The 14,246-nt window shown below is 36.5% G+C and overlaps 1 protein-coding gene across 1 annotated transcript in view; it reads left to right on the forward strand.

Moving 5' to 3' along the window:
• The window catches only part of PRKN (parkin RBR E3 ubiquitin protein ligase), a 621,897-nt gene that overhangs the window by 478,469 nt on the left and 129,182 nt on the right, over positions 1–14,246 (forward strand). The window contains 1 exon segment of the mRNA XM_080584783.1: positions 11,516–11,577. Coding sequence (XP_080440909.1) covers positions 11,516–11,577 — 62 coding nt within the window.

Consider the following 14,246-nt stretch of genomic DNA (forward strand, 5'->3'; position numbering starts at 1 on the left):
GGATGTTAAAGTGTTTTGTTTATTTCATAGGCAAATAATAAGTTGTGCGTCATAAAAATGGATTGGCCATCTTTGATGTTCATTGACAGATCCACAGCAAAGCATTCTTTATGAGAAAACACTGCATTGCTAATAAAGTGATCCCAACAGCCGAGCTTGTGCTGCTTAATTTGTTTCCATGGAGTGATATTATAATTCTGACATACTGAAAAATTGCCTCACAGAGACTCATATTGCATTTGTTGCTGAGTGCATGTTTGATATAACATTTGTTATTGTGGTGCTTGGGGTGTCTTCAGAGGAGTAATATTCTAAATGAACCTGGCTGTATTATCCCTTTAACGTAGAATGGAATTTTGCATTAAATTTTCAGCTCATTTCAAATGTGTTTTGCCAGCTATTGGTCTGCTCAAGAATAGGGCCAGTTTATCAATATAATATCAGAAAAATCCTTAATTCTCTATCTTTGGGGAAGCACTCAGGTCATTCCAATTCTTTTTTGTTAGACAAACAGATAGCCTGAACCCCTGTATTTATGCCTGCCTGTCAGATTTTTTTATAGTAGAAACACGAATGACTCTAATGCAGGATTAACATGTCTCACACAATGTTATTAGAATTAGAATTAGACCTGACTAGAGAGTGACTTAATTTCTTTCTTCCTGTATATAATTTTAGATTTTATTCCACACCGTCTTTTGCACTCACAGGAATGTTCTACCTCTTATTTAGAGTGAATATTGAAAAGTGTATGTATTTGTCTGGATTTGCGCAGACAAAATGAGAGCTGCTTATAACCCCCTCTGGGGACTTCTGTGTTCTGAGCTGCCAGTAAAATGTAAAAAGATTGTACTATGGTGTCCTATTAGACCTCAAGACTGGAAGGACAGTTTGTCTTGAACACAGGCATTTTTCATAATTGTGTTGCCTGCAGGGTTACCACCTGCCCTAATTTGATCTGATTAAGGTGAAATGCAAAACCATCCTCATTTCAGAAGTGGAACTTCGCCATATTCCATCATAGAGAGCAATAAGATGTACATGTATTGCTGGTGCTGAGGAGGAAGAAAAATACTACAATTAGGCAACAATTAAAATTTCAACTCTGTTACAAGACTGCAGGTCACTTTTAGACGATTGCTTCATTCTTAAATATTCTTGAAATGATTTTCTGTCATGAAAACACTACGAAAGAGAGAAAATCATAACCATTTCTCCAGATACGTTTGTTCTATTCAGTGAGATATAATATATTCCATGGCTTTTTAGAATTCTCTTTTGGTTGGATGGGTTTATTGTCCATGAACATTTATTTTTAGAGTAGCCTGGGCTTGCCTTGTAGTCTGAGTCATTTATGTAGCAATTTAAATATTTGTCTAAGCTCTCAGAGAAAGGCTGATGTTGAAGTCTTATAAATGCTACACAGAGTAAAGGAATAGCATTTTTTATATAGTGTTTGTAGAGAATGACGCCATATCTCTGGGAAAATAAAAAGAAATCCAAAAATAGAGAAAGCATTGCTGTTTCTGGGTCACCAAATATTGTTTGCCATTCTCCTTTCTCCGGTAGTAATTTTGTGCATGCTTATGCATTTGTGAGTAAGAAAATGATACCTACATGTGTTCATCTCGTATTTACTGTCAGATATATTTTGAGCTTGGCATATTGATTTTCCTCTACAGTGGACAGAAAATGACCTTTAAAAATAGCATTTTAATATCATTTAACACTATTTTCTAATTAAGGAGATGGAAAGCTGTGTTTGTTCTCTGGCATCTGGCCACAACTTTCTGGATGGTACAATGGCTTATTCTACATTATATAGCGTGTATAGTAACTCACTTGGTAAAATATGAGTGAGAGGGGAGTTTACTGCAGTGAGAATTGCTGAAACTGTTCTTTCTATCTGTCATTCCCCAAATTATAGGAAGACAGTTTTCTTATTTCAACTTCTAAGGGAGAATAGAAGAAATATTTACTCTCCAAGTCTGATTCTCAGCACGAGGGCTTTACAATATACTTCGACTATCAAGCTATCAGCTGGAAAATGCCTGGGTGAACATTGGTTTAATTTCAGCTTAGAAACCTTTTAGTATTTTCTGTATTGCACCTGTTTAATTCTGGCATTCAGGATTGACAGTCTTTTCAAGACTTGCCCTTCAGCAGCTGGCAAATGGAATTCTTTGAGTTTATTTTTTTTTCTTTCTTTCTTTTCTTTTTTTTCTTTGTGTTGACTTTTATTCAGGAATAGTTGGGTTTTCCCCGAGAAGACAATATCCTATCTTATAAAGTCTCTACCTCATGCTGAAAGCTCCTGACCTCTCACTTGCCTTCTTAAAAGGATGGATCATCATCAAAGGCCAGTGCCAGCATGAAGGTGAGAATTTGAGAGAACAGAGTTTGCTTTGGAGATTTCAACTACTTTTTGAATAAAAGATGAGAAAACCTTTCATGAATCGAGCTGATTGAGCTAAAAACCTAGTATATCATGACTGAAGAGTTCCTTTCAGCCCAGATCTCTACAATGAGATTTCTGCTACCAAGGTTTATATGGCAGAAGGTATTGTGCCTTCCAAAAGGAGTTTAGAGCAGCTCTGTTGTATCTCAACTAAAAGAAAAAAATCTCCTGAGTTATGTTAGAAGCCTTAGACTTGTTGATTTTCTGACTCTTTGATGTTCTGAAGAAATTGTAGGAGTAACTTTTGCGAATTAAGTAGCATTTAAAAAAAAAAAAAGAAAGAAAGAAAGAAAAAAAAATATGTTGCTCCTTAAAATTTTACCGACTTCACGGAGAATTGCATGAATGAATTTATGCCTATAATTTAAATTGGAAAATTGAACAACCAGATGGTACAGACTATTGGTTAAACAAGTGTGCACTATCGCATGGTCACCATGAAGTCAATCTCTTGTGCAACACTGAATTTCCTTCTCAGGAAATTCTGCCCCTCGAATGGACTCTTTTGACAGTTTATCATATAGTGGTACAACATACACTGAAAACTGCCAAAGATATCAGTCACTGGCATGCTGGTGTTATGCAGCTCAGTACAATTCAGGGTTTGAATGCTGATGTGAGCAAACATCACTTGTTCAAGTCTGGTTTAAGTATTGTCTTATGCAAAAAGCAAACAAGCAAGCAGGTTCTAAACTGAAGTGGTCAATATTCCTGCTGATATTTTAAAGATTTAAAGAAAGACTCTGGGAGGAAATGGCTAACGTGGTTCATTACTTCTAGTCATTTGGCTTTAAAGCATCATTAAAAAAACAGTGAGTATTAGCACAGTAAAAGCCAGAGCTCTATGCAGTGTGAGGAACCCAGGCCAACAAAAATCTCTCTAATCCATCTGAGATGCTCTATTTGCTACCAGTAGTCAAACTTTATGTGATTCTTTCTGATCTCTGTTGCAGTTGTTTTGCAGATTTTTTTTGCACAAGTACTTCAGGAGAGCAAGAATAGTTTTTGCATCTCCAGATGATTTGAAATTAAGAAACACATAAAACAAAAATGTAGCCTGTTCAGCTGGGCAAATGCCATCTCTGATATCTGTCAGATTTTCTGTCTTGACAATCAAGTTTTCATGAAATATTCTTGAATATTAGCTTTAGTAACCATTTTGATGGCAAAATAAAGTATCAATCTTTTTGCTGAATTCTACTGTTGGAAAAGCCAGTGAGTACAAAAGAAAATGACCATAATACTGTTTGACAGGACTATTAATCAGGAGAAAAGGGTATTTAATCCTTAAATTAAAAAAAAAAAAAGGCAAGCAAGCAGATTTCTTTTTGCAGATTAAGCTTTGCAAATGGGGGAACTTGATCTTTTATTGTGCCTTTATTGGCACACAGTGTTTTTAACAAAGTATTACATTTCATTTAATTTTTTTGCTAGTGTGAACACATGTAAGCACCATTGACTTAATTGTTACTATGCTAGTTTGTTTGAGTTAAAGAACTGCTCTACCTAGTTTTACAGAGACTTCAAACAACCTACAAGAAAGATTTTCACCATGTTGACCTGTGGGTATGTGAAGTTAAATGCAAGTATTGCTTGTTGTGCCCTCTAATTTAAGATCACCCAGTGGCAGAGCTGAGCTTTGTAAACTAAATATATGCTTGTTGACATCGAAAAGGCAAGAGTCGATTTTCATTGCTTTTAAAAATTTCTCCTGTTATATATATATTTTTTTTCTGAATGAATCTATATTATTTAAACACTAACTCCTTTCAGGTACACATTTATTTTACCTTGCTGTCTACTTATCTAGATTACTGTACAGAAAAATATAATCTGGAAACTGATGTTATCAAAATGGCATAAGCACAATCAAAGAACCCCATGTAATTTTTTACTGCAATTTTTTGTTTTTAATATTATTTCTTTCACCAACTGTAACGTGAACAGTATCAGATATTTGGGTATTAAAGGGTGGTCTCCAGATTAATCTCTGCAGTCAACAGTGTATTTACAAAAAAAATAAATCATCCGATGTTTTAGTGTGTCCAACAGTCTGAATGCTTCTTGTAGCATTTTGAGATATTTCTATAGCTAAGACATATTATACTGTCTGAGAAGAGTTTTGATTCCTGTATATAAGCACATATTTAGGCAAGGAAACAACCACTGTCCATCCATTGAAGCAGAAGTCATTTAGTTTTCTTTCTTGGGGAAAAATGTTCTATGAGTGAACCCATCCCAATCACAATAGATCATCAAAATAGGTATGGGGAGGAAAAGTGTGAGTGCACCCAAAGTAATGGGTCTGAGAATTTCAGTTTGACAATAGGGTTCGAATACGTGATCAACATCGAGAATTCAGAAGGTAGATAAATAAGACATTTTGTTAATAATAAATCAAAAGGTAAACGTAGAGATTACAAGCTGATTTCAGGAGAGGGTCCTGAGCCAGACTAGTGATTTTACGATTAATGCTGGTTAGCAACAATTTATCTTACAGATAAAGTTGTGTGCCCACATGAAAACCATGCATTTTAAGACCTGCAGCTGTAAGGCTTAGTCCCGGAGATGACATATTATTCACAGAACAGTTTTGTCACCTTCCTTTCTTTAAAAATTAAACCTTTCTTATACAAAAGATGATACCAAAGCTTTAAGTTTGGTTACATACAAAAATGATCTAGGTAACACTTAAAAGAGAAAAAAGCCAGTGGCTTACTATTTAAAAAAGTATTGCTCATTAAGATTGTTAAAAAATAAATAAATAAAAAATCTGGAAAATGGTTATAATGACACACTTTTGAGGATTTAGTGAGAAGACATTTCTATACCTTTCACAATGCACAAGCAATATTCCAAACATAAGCTTATGTGCTTATGTTCTGTAAACTATGTACTTGATATTCTGTGTAATATTTTTCTCTTTTTAGTAACATATTTGTGCATTCCAGACAGTCTCCTTAGTTTTGTATTTGTTCATGTTCACATAACTTCAAAAATGAGAAAAGGTCACTCACAACATCCAGCCATGTAATTAATACAAATGCAATGAAGTCACTTCATACTTTGAAATCATTGCCTGTTCCCAATGAGTGGCAGAGCTGTCACCAGCATGGGATTGCTTTTCTCTGGAAGAGATGCTGATAATATAAAGTTTTTTTTCCACCAATATTCCAACTAGTTGAACAGGTTGGAAGAGACTGGGAAAATGAGAGAACAAGCAAATGCACACTAATCACGGGATTTCAAAGCCAGTGAGTCTTTTTTGTGTTGTGTGACAGTCTCTCCCGACTCCCTCTTCACATTACCCACTTACCATTGCTGTTACTATCACTCACAGTGCAGGGCTGGGCTCTTTTTGTTGGTCTGCTTGCCTCTTACTGAGCAGAGCTGGCTGTGCTGTGTTGTATTTGCACGTGGGGTCCGAGCTGCTGTGTCCCACCACAGCTAGGGGCTGGCCTGGAGCTGTGCTCTGGAAGGAATCCCTTTATAACAAGCACCTCTGAGCTGTAGGCTTCCCTCGTTACCTTCCCTTGCTGTGCACACACAGGAGGCCACAGGACACATCCCTCATCTCTGTTACATATACTTTTTTGAATAGGAAGCATTATTCATATTTGTGCTCGTCAAACACAGTGTTACTCAGAGCAGTCAGAAAAACAGACACACATCCATTAATTTTCTAAGCATGAAGCAGTTATTCTCGTGTATTTGAAATATTTTTCAGTTGAAAGCTTGGTTTAGTAATTAGCACTGTGGAAAGACGTCCTTTGAAAGACACTGATAGATATGCTTACAGGGTTGTGTTCGGAGCTCACAAAAGGGTGCATACTTTTTAGAATTTACAAGTGTTAATGCAGGCATAAATTTTAAGTGAGAAAAATGGAAGTTATGGAAGTTCATAATATAAGTGTTCAGTTTAGTTCAAGGAGCTAAACATTCTAGGAAAACCTATATGCTTTACATGAAGCACGTGCAGAAATTATTTGGATTGAAGTTACTGGGTGGAATTAATCTTATCTAACCTTAAAAATCTAAGAGTCAGTCATGTATCTTACCTAGTTGTCTGAGACTCCATGATCAAGGGACAGAAATGGATTCCTCCTTTGGGTCTATCTCAGACAAGGTGAATTACCCTTTGAAGGTTTATTTTTCCTTCGATTGACTAAAAAGGAATTGTGCAATGAATATATCAACCCTCGATAACTATTATTTAGATGCTCAAATGCAGTGAAGTGAATCTCGCTGAACCATACCATTTGGGGAAAGATGAAACTTCACATGTAAAGAAGGAAATAATGCTACACACCTATGGTAGAAGTTAAAACGTAGGGCATAATCCTACAGGAAAGGTGTATCTGCTTGTAATTACAGTTAATGAAGACACTGTGTCTGGGGAGAAAGTTCACCCCTGGAGGTGAAAAATAATTAATTTATGATCAACATGCACTTCAGTTTGGTGCAGCTTGTCTGTTTCTCTTCTTGGAAATTTATGTAGTCCAGAATTTCTTGCTGCCTGGGCGCTGTGAGGGCCTGTGGGGTGTTGAGGCTGCCTATGGATCCGTCAGGGCAGGGCCTGGCTGCCTGTCCTGTCCCCTTGCCCCACCAGGAGCTCAGGGGCAGTCCCAGCCCTAGCACTTGGCACATCCATGGGGACAGGGATGGGCTAAGGCCAGACTGGGGCAGGACTGTGAGGAGCTGAAGCCCGACATTGTTGCAGCCTTGCTGGGGCTGGGGCTGGTGGCCCTGGGCTGTTGTGGGGTCCTGGGCCTGGGGGCAGGTAGGGACAGGAAGGGCTGGAGGTGCCAGTGCTTACATTGGCTGTCAGTATTTGTATTTGTAACAGCAGTCATTTTTTTGCTTTTATTTCTCCAGGATATGCAATATTAAAGGGTTGATTTAAGTTTTCCTCTGCCTTCTTACTGGAGAACATGTCATGCAAAGTGATAATTTTAAGTAAAAACAAAAACAGAAGGTAATTCTGTTTGAGAAAAAATATGCAAAGATTTGGGTAATTAAATTGGTGGTCATTGGAATCACAGTTTAATTACAAGTGTAGCTGAAAATGTATGTTCAGAGCAGTTCAAATCAGAGGATTTATGTTAGGTTACATTAAGCTAGCCTTCTTAAATTTTGCTTTTTTTATTCTTCTCATGGAGATACATTTCTTTATAGGAACAGATTAAAAATATCTTTACATCTTTATGAAAAGAGTACCATAATGTAATTTTTAAATGTATAGTTATAATTTTCTGTGATTTTAAGTATACCTATCATTCATAAGTGCAGCATTTGGAGTGAAATAATAATGCAATGTGGGAATCAAGCAATAATAAAATGATTAAAACAAATAATCTGGTATCTGATAGAACATTTAGAAAAAAAAAAATATACTTAAATTTAATTTAAGTGATAAATTAAAACTTAAATAAACCAAAGACATTGCTTGCAGTGGGTTTATAAAGCTGCTGGTGCTTTGAACTGGGTATCATCCTCTTATGACTTAGTTTCCTGCCTAGACTCAGGCTCATTCCTAAACCATCACATTAATTTTATTGGTCTTATTCCTCTAGGTTCAATATAGTTAAGTCAGAGGAAAAAGCAGTATAAAAATAAAATAAAATAAAATAAAATAAAATAAAATAAAATAAAATAAAATAAAATAAAATAAAATAAAATAAAATAAAAAAGATTTGGGTAAATTATATAGTTCTTGCACCTTTTTCTGCTTCCACAGCAGACAAAGACCTGTAACAACCGTAGTAGGCAAGAACATATGAAACACAGAGGTTTGAATGTCAGTTGAAAGAGTGAACTAATAAGCCCTTTAGCTGTCATTTTATCAGTCTACAGATATCCTCAATCCCAAGTTTTGGCTACTGATTAAAGGCAGTTAATTGTGCATGCCTTTGGGTCATTTACTTGTAGCACTCTTATGTATAATTGCTGTTGACTTCTCTATTTAAATGTTCCTACATTTTGGCCTGTGTGTGTTGAAATTTCTTGTATGCCTGTGTTTTTTTTCAAATAATAATTGGGAAAGCAGAAATTGTTGAGGCTCTCAAGTATAAGGATTTCTGTTCTACAAAGGCAATAAAAATTAATCCTCAAAGTATTCTCCACAAAACAGCATAAATCTATAAATTGTGGATTATTTATTTCATGTGGAAAGTGCAAGTTGCAAATCAGAGTCTCAGAAAATACATTTTTCTTTTAAGATTTGGTGTGCACAGTTTGTCAGTGAACCCAGTGCTGTGCTTAATTTGTAGTAATTTTCAGGTTTCCAGGTATGTTTGCATATGCATGTATAAGTTGACAAATATATGAGTATTTTTGAGGGTGTCATGGAAAGTGGTTCTTAATGCTCTTCAACAGAATATGTATTTTCTCTTTTTATTCATGGAATGGTAATTTGTTTCTAGTTACAATGCAGGAACTTAATATCAACCAAGACTTTTTTCAAAGCTCACAGATATTTGGTAAAAAATGGTTCACAGTGTTGAAGCATGTTTTACAAAGGTCTGCTTACAGAACTGGGGAAAAAGAAAAAAAAAAGAAAAAATGAAAAAAAAAAGAAAAAAATGGAAATATCAGAAATACATCCAGAAACATCCAAAAAGAAGGGAAGATATTTTTATCTTACTTCTTTTATCATTTTACATGTGTCTTCATTATTTCCATTTTTTTCCTCCAACTGTTGTTTAATCATTGCTCTGAAAGGACAGCAAATTGTTAGTGTCTGTCAATATAATTTGATATCACACAAATTTGACATTTCTGAGCTGATTGTTGCTGGGGTGCAACTTGCCAGCAATGACATGATTTTTAAGCTATATCCCTTCTTTGTTAGTGACTTCAGGATCTCTTGTGCAATCTGCAATCTGGACTATGAAAAGGTTGAAAACTGGATTGGGCAAGTCTGAAAAATAGGTCATAGAAATACTCGGTTGGGAAGAGGGTACATCAGTAGACAACCAGTAACACTGATAATAAACATATATATGTATGCTAATATATGTTTTACACAATTTTTAACAAAGATTCTTGGTTCCAAAGTGTTAACAGTCTCTAACATGGGAGAAAGAATACAGGTAAACAGCTCACATAAGGATGATTACATAAATTGTGCAAGAAGAGAGCAAAATGGGATGGACTTCTGGGAGAAATAGACGTTTGAAAAATATGATTTCAAGGAGAGCAGGAAGAAAAAAAAGCTAGGCAAGAAAAGGGAAACTTCCCAATCTTAAGGAATTTAGTGAACAACAAAATGGGAAAGATAAGAGAGGAAAAAGACTGGTTGAAGAAGAAGCAATGAAGACTGAAAGAAGCAGTGACAAGCAAAAAGTTTAGCCATTGTTAGAAAGTTAGCATCTGTTGTAGATTAGCATACAGTATTATATAAAATCTGTTATCCTCAGTGGTTAGAAATTCCTGTAGCAGTGTACAATCATTGCAGATATTTCAGTAAAAGTGACATAAAGAAAAATTTGTAATAATTACATAGGATCTTGAGGGTAGGAGAGAGGAGCTGTATTTTAGGCAGTGATTTCTGATCTAAAATCAGAGAATTCAACTGCTCTGGGCTACAAGTCAGGCCAAGATCAAGGATTTAGTAAGACAGAGCAGTTGATACATTCAGGATTTAGATGAACTGGAAGATGGAGATGGAAATCCCACTGAAAGTGGATAGAAAAATAATGCTAGAAGAAGCAGTAAGGATGTATTGGTGATGAAGTTGTGCTGATGGTGCATTCTCCACATGTACCTCCTCTGAATGGAGATAGAATATTTACCCGTGAGAATTTGTTTAGAATACCATTTAAATCAGCTTGCTGGGTATAAAAAGTTATACCATTTAAAGACTTGTACTACTACAAATGTGGCTGAACTAGGATTTTTGCCTTTTTAGTTATGTTGCTTGCAAGTATAAAGGTTTGACCCTTTGTATCCCTAACACAGCTATGCCAGCAGGAGTTGCAAATGTAGGCCATGCCTCATTGCCTTTGAGTGAAGCCACAGTGCTAACGGAGATTTCCTGACAACTGTCTCCAAATTCATTTACATTCTTTTAATAGGAGTCATTAAGTGTGAGAGGTAACCATTTGTAGTTACAGCAGCAGAAAAGCAGGTTGATAAAAATCTTAGTTCTTCCCATATTCTGGGGAGAACTCTGCTTTTAATCCCTTTTAAGGAAGTTTCTCTGTTCACAAGCAGATGCTTCAAGTTGTGGTAAGAAGAATAAAGCCCAGATTGCTTTCACAGTCACTTTCACAGCACCTTTATCCCTTGCCAGAAATGAGTCTAGTAGTGTACAAAACTGAGTAGCATGCTTGGATTTCATCACCAGGAAGGTTACCACAGTCTGAACAGGTCAGCAAAGTGTGTAGCATCTAGCAAGACATACTCTTTCATTCTGGCTGGTACAGATGTGAAAGGCTGTAACCACTGAACATTAAACTGATTGCAAAGTTCTGGCAAATCTCTCTTCTGCATGTGTAGTTGGTTTGTGTATTGCACCTGTGGGTGACAACTACATCTGTGTGAAATGGATTATGTTGGTGACAGCCAAAAGTAAAGTGATCTGTGGGGTCTGCAGAGCCTGTGAAATCCTTCAGGGAACTGGAAAAAGCCTATACAATGCTTAGAGATGACTCCAAACCTGGTGTGTAAATCAGAATTCAGCTTTGGGCAGCTCCAAGGTTTTGATGTAAGAACCTCTTTTAACAGGCTTGTTGGCTTACACTAAGGGTTGGCGTTATCTGGCAGACAGTGCTGCCCTTTTCATCTTGCTTTTGATTCTAGTCCTTTGGGGAAAGGGCTAAAATATACGGAATGTAACCTTTCTAAGCATTCTTGGTAGCGTGCTCTGAAATGTGAAGGGATTATTTGATGGATGGTTTTCAGCATTCTGGTGCCCACAGAACCATGGCTTATCTTCCTAATCTTCTAAATCTAATGTAATCTGCATATTCTATCCTCTCTATGTCTATGTATTTTATAGCTGAAACCACACTGGCAGGGAACTCTAAAGTGCCTGGTTTTGTTTCTTTCCAACAGCTGGCTGTCCAGATTCCTTGATTAAAGAGCTTCATCACTTCAGGATTCTGGGAGAAGAACAGGTGAGTTAGCATCTCAAAGTCAGCATCTTAATGTCATGAAAGATAGACACTAATGAGACAGTTTTGTCTATCTCCAGGGATGCAAAGTGTGTCTCATGACCCCCAGTGACCTGAAATGTGGGGGAAAAAACACACAGGAGATATATGTGAGATTTTTTTTTTCATTCTATCCATCAGCCTTGACAGGTTATTAATTGGTACATCTGCTACCTGCCACAGCTTTTCGGCTTTGGACTACAGCAGTTAACAGGCTCTCTAAAACAGCAAATAGACAAACAATCTGACTAAGGGACTGATATTTACAGCTACTTGATATTGTCCATGTCTTTTTGTGGCCTCTGATCTCTTTTAAAAATATGTTTCTCATTCATCATGATATCTGTGCTTTGCACTGACAAAACTGTTTCTATAGAGGGATCTTACAAAAGCATGTGAGGTATGCTTTACCACACTCATTAAATGGTCTTAGTTACTATTTTATTAATAATAAAATCAATGTACGGAGATATTGAGAAAATAGCCTTAAATGTTGAGAGGCAAGTTTGAATTTTCAATACTCAGTGCTTCTGAAATTCAAGTTGTCCTTGCCTAAAGTATCTTCCTTAATGTACTGGTTATGAAGCCCAGCTGCCTAACATAGAATTGCTGTGGGTACTGGGGACCAAGGACCTGAAAGGTCAGCATTAGTGTGCTGTACATCAGAATATTTGCATCTGTTAATGAACCTAGCCCCAAGGGACTTGCACAAAGATATGTGAAGGCTGTGATAGGAGAAAGTCCTTAAATGTTAATTCAAAGCATGATCACTTAGCCGTTAGAGCAGATTATATTGTCTAGTACACCCTGTTGCTCCACCTTTCTATTTCACTCTCCTACAGGCATATTTTTCTTACATGTAGGACTGCTGGTACATTTTCTAGATTTCCAGTTTTTCTCCACCAGTCTCCCACTTCAGTTGTTAAAAAAAATCAAATGCGTAAGTCCTCAGCTTCTCAACAAGAAGGCAGCATGAAGGGGAGTGTGGGAGGGTTTGTCTCACAGGAATGGAAAAAAAGACAGAAAACAGGGTAGGACAGAGGAAAGACTGGAAGCAGGAATCTGATGAGACTGAGGATTCAGGAAGAGGAAATAAAAGAAATTAAGACTGGGTTTGATGGGGCTGCAAGACTGGTGAGAACCAGATGACAAATGGAGGGCAGAGCAAGATGAAGCTTGGAACCCTGGAGAGATGGGACTGTCTGGTCAGATATGGTAGAAGTAGAAACCAGCGTGGTAGGAATAAGAGTCTGACAAGAAGCTGGGACCAAGAACTGGAAGGACAAGGTAAAGAAACTTGCTGGAAGGGACTGGTAAATAAAAGATCTGTGTTTAATGAGCTGCCCAAGGGGGTGAACATAAATGCGCTAGGAGGAGAGGGAGCAAAGCAGAGATTTGAAGGTGAATTAAGAAACAGATAAACCAAGAGACAGTAGGAGTGAGAGGGCTGAACCAGGCAGAATTTGTTAGCTCTGCTGGTAGAGGTCTGAGCATGGACTCGTAGATCCCAGCTTTGATAATAACCACTGGCAGAGCAACAGAATTTAGTTGATGAACTTTATTTTGTGTTTCTTTTTTTTTCCTGTTTGCTTTTTAGAAAAGGAAGTGATAGACGTAAAAATGAAAGCTAAAAGAGTAAAGAGTGCCAGTCAAGAATTCAGACATTAGGAAATGTCAGACTTAAGATTGCCTTTGTAATCTGAATGCTTTCTTTCTTTATTCCACTCACCTACATCTTTGCATTAAGAAAGTATTAAATTATACAGTCATATATGTGATCTTCAAAGGTGAGATGATGTAAACCACGAGGAACCTTAAAGGAAAAGGCAATTAATTTCTGTCCAATAATAAGAGAAGTCTTGAACAGAGTGGAGGAGTTTGATGAATAAAGCCTTGCTATGAAGTACTATATTTTTGCCACTAAGAATATTTTTTCCATTTTTACTGACTTTTGTAATGAAATTACTCCTCTTTGTAGTGCCTACACCTAAACAGATGAGAAATGTTTGCCACTGTGCATTAGGAGCGTAAAACTATGCAGATGGAAAGTTGTTCTACAAAATGGATCTGACCTATAAAAATTTGTCTTTCTCTGAAACTAGCTACACTAACAGGTTATTCGGATACAATGATTATCATTACAGGCTTAATAAATGTCTTTGCAACTAGTGAACATTGCCATGCCACTTGAATTATTCCGTGAGCAGACAAAAGCATGAAGCATATTGCAATTACATTCTCTCCCCACAAAAGTTTTGTTGCCATGAGTTTAGTGATGACCACAGTAGCCCTTGTTTGAAATTAACATGCAGTTTGACAGTTAGGGAGAAGCTGGTGCAAAAACAAGGTAAAAATTAATAATAAAATACATCTTAATGAATTTTGGGCAAAGTCCTTATTCATATGACTATCTGATTATTTCTCATAAGTGTTTAGTTATGCATTTGCTTTTCAAAAAAATTTTAATGTCTTGTTCTGTTATCATTCATTCTAGTTAGAAGAAAAATCATAGTTAATTATGACCCTGTTTTATTCAGATTAATTAAAATTTCAGCATTATTAGTCTATGTATATTTTCTTCAAATCCAAGCAACAGTCAAGAAATAATAGGGGCATGTTACTGCTACATGTCC

Source organism: Anser brachyrhynchus (assembly GCF_964034855.1).
Source record: "Anser brachyrhynchus genome assembly, chromosome: 3".
NCBI classification, from domain to species: domain Eukaryota; kingdom Metazoa; phylum Chordata; class Aves; order Anseriformes; family Anatidae; genus Anser; species Anser brachyrhynchus.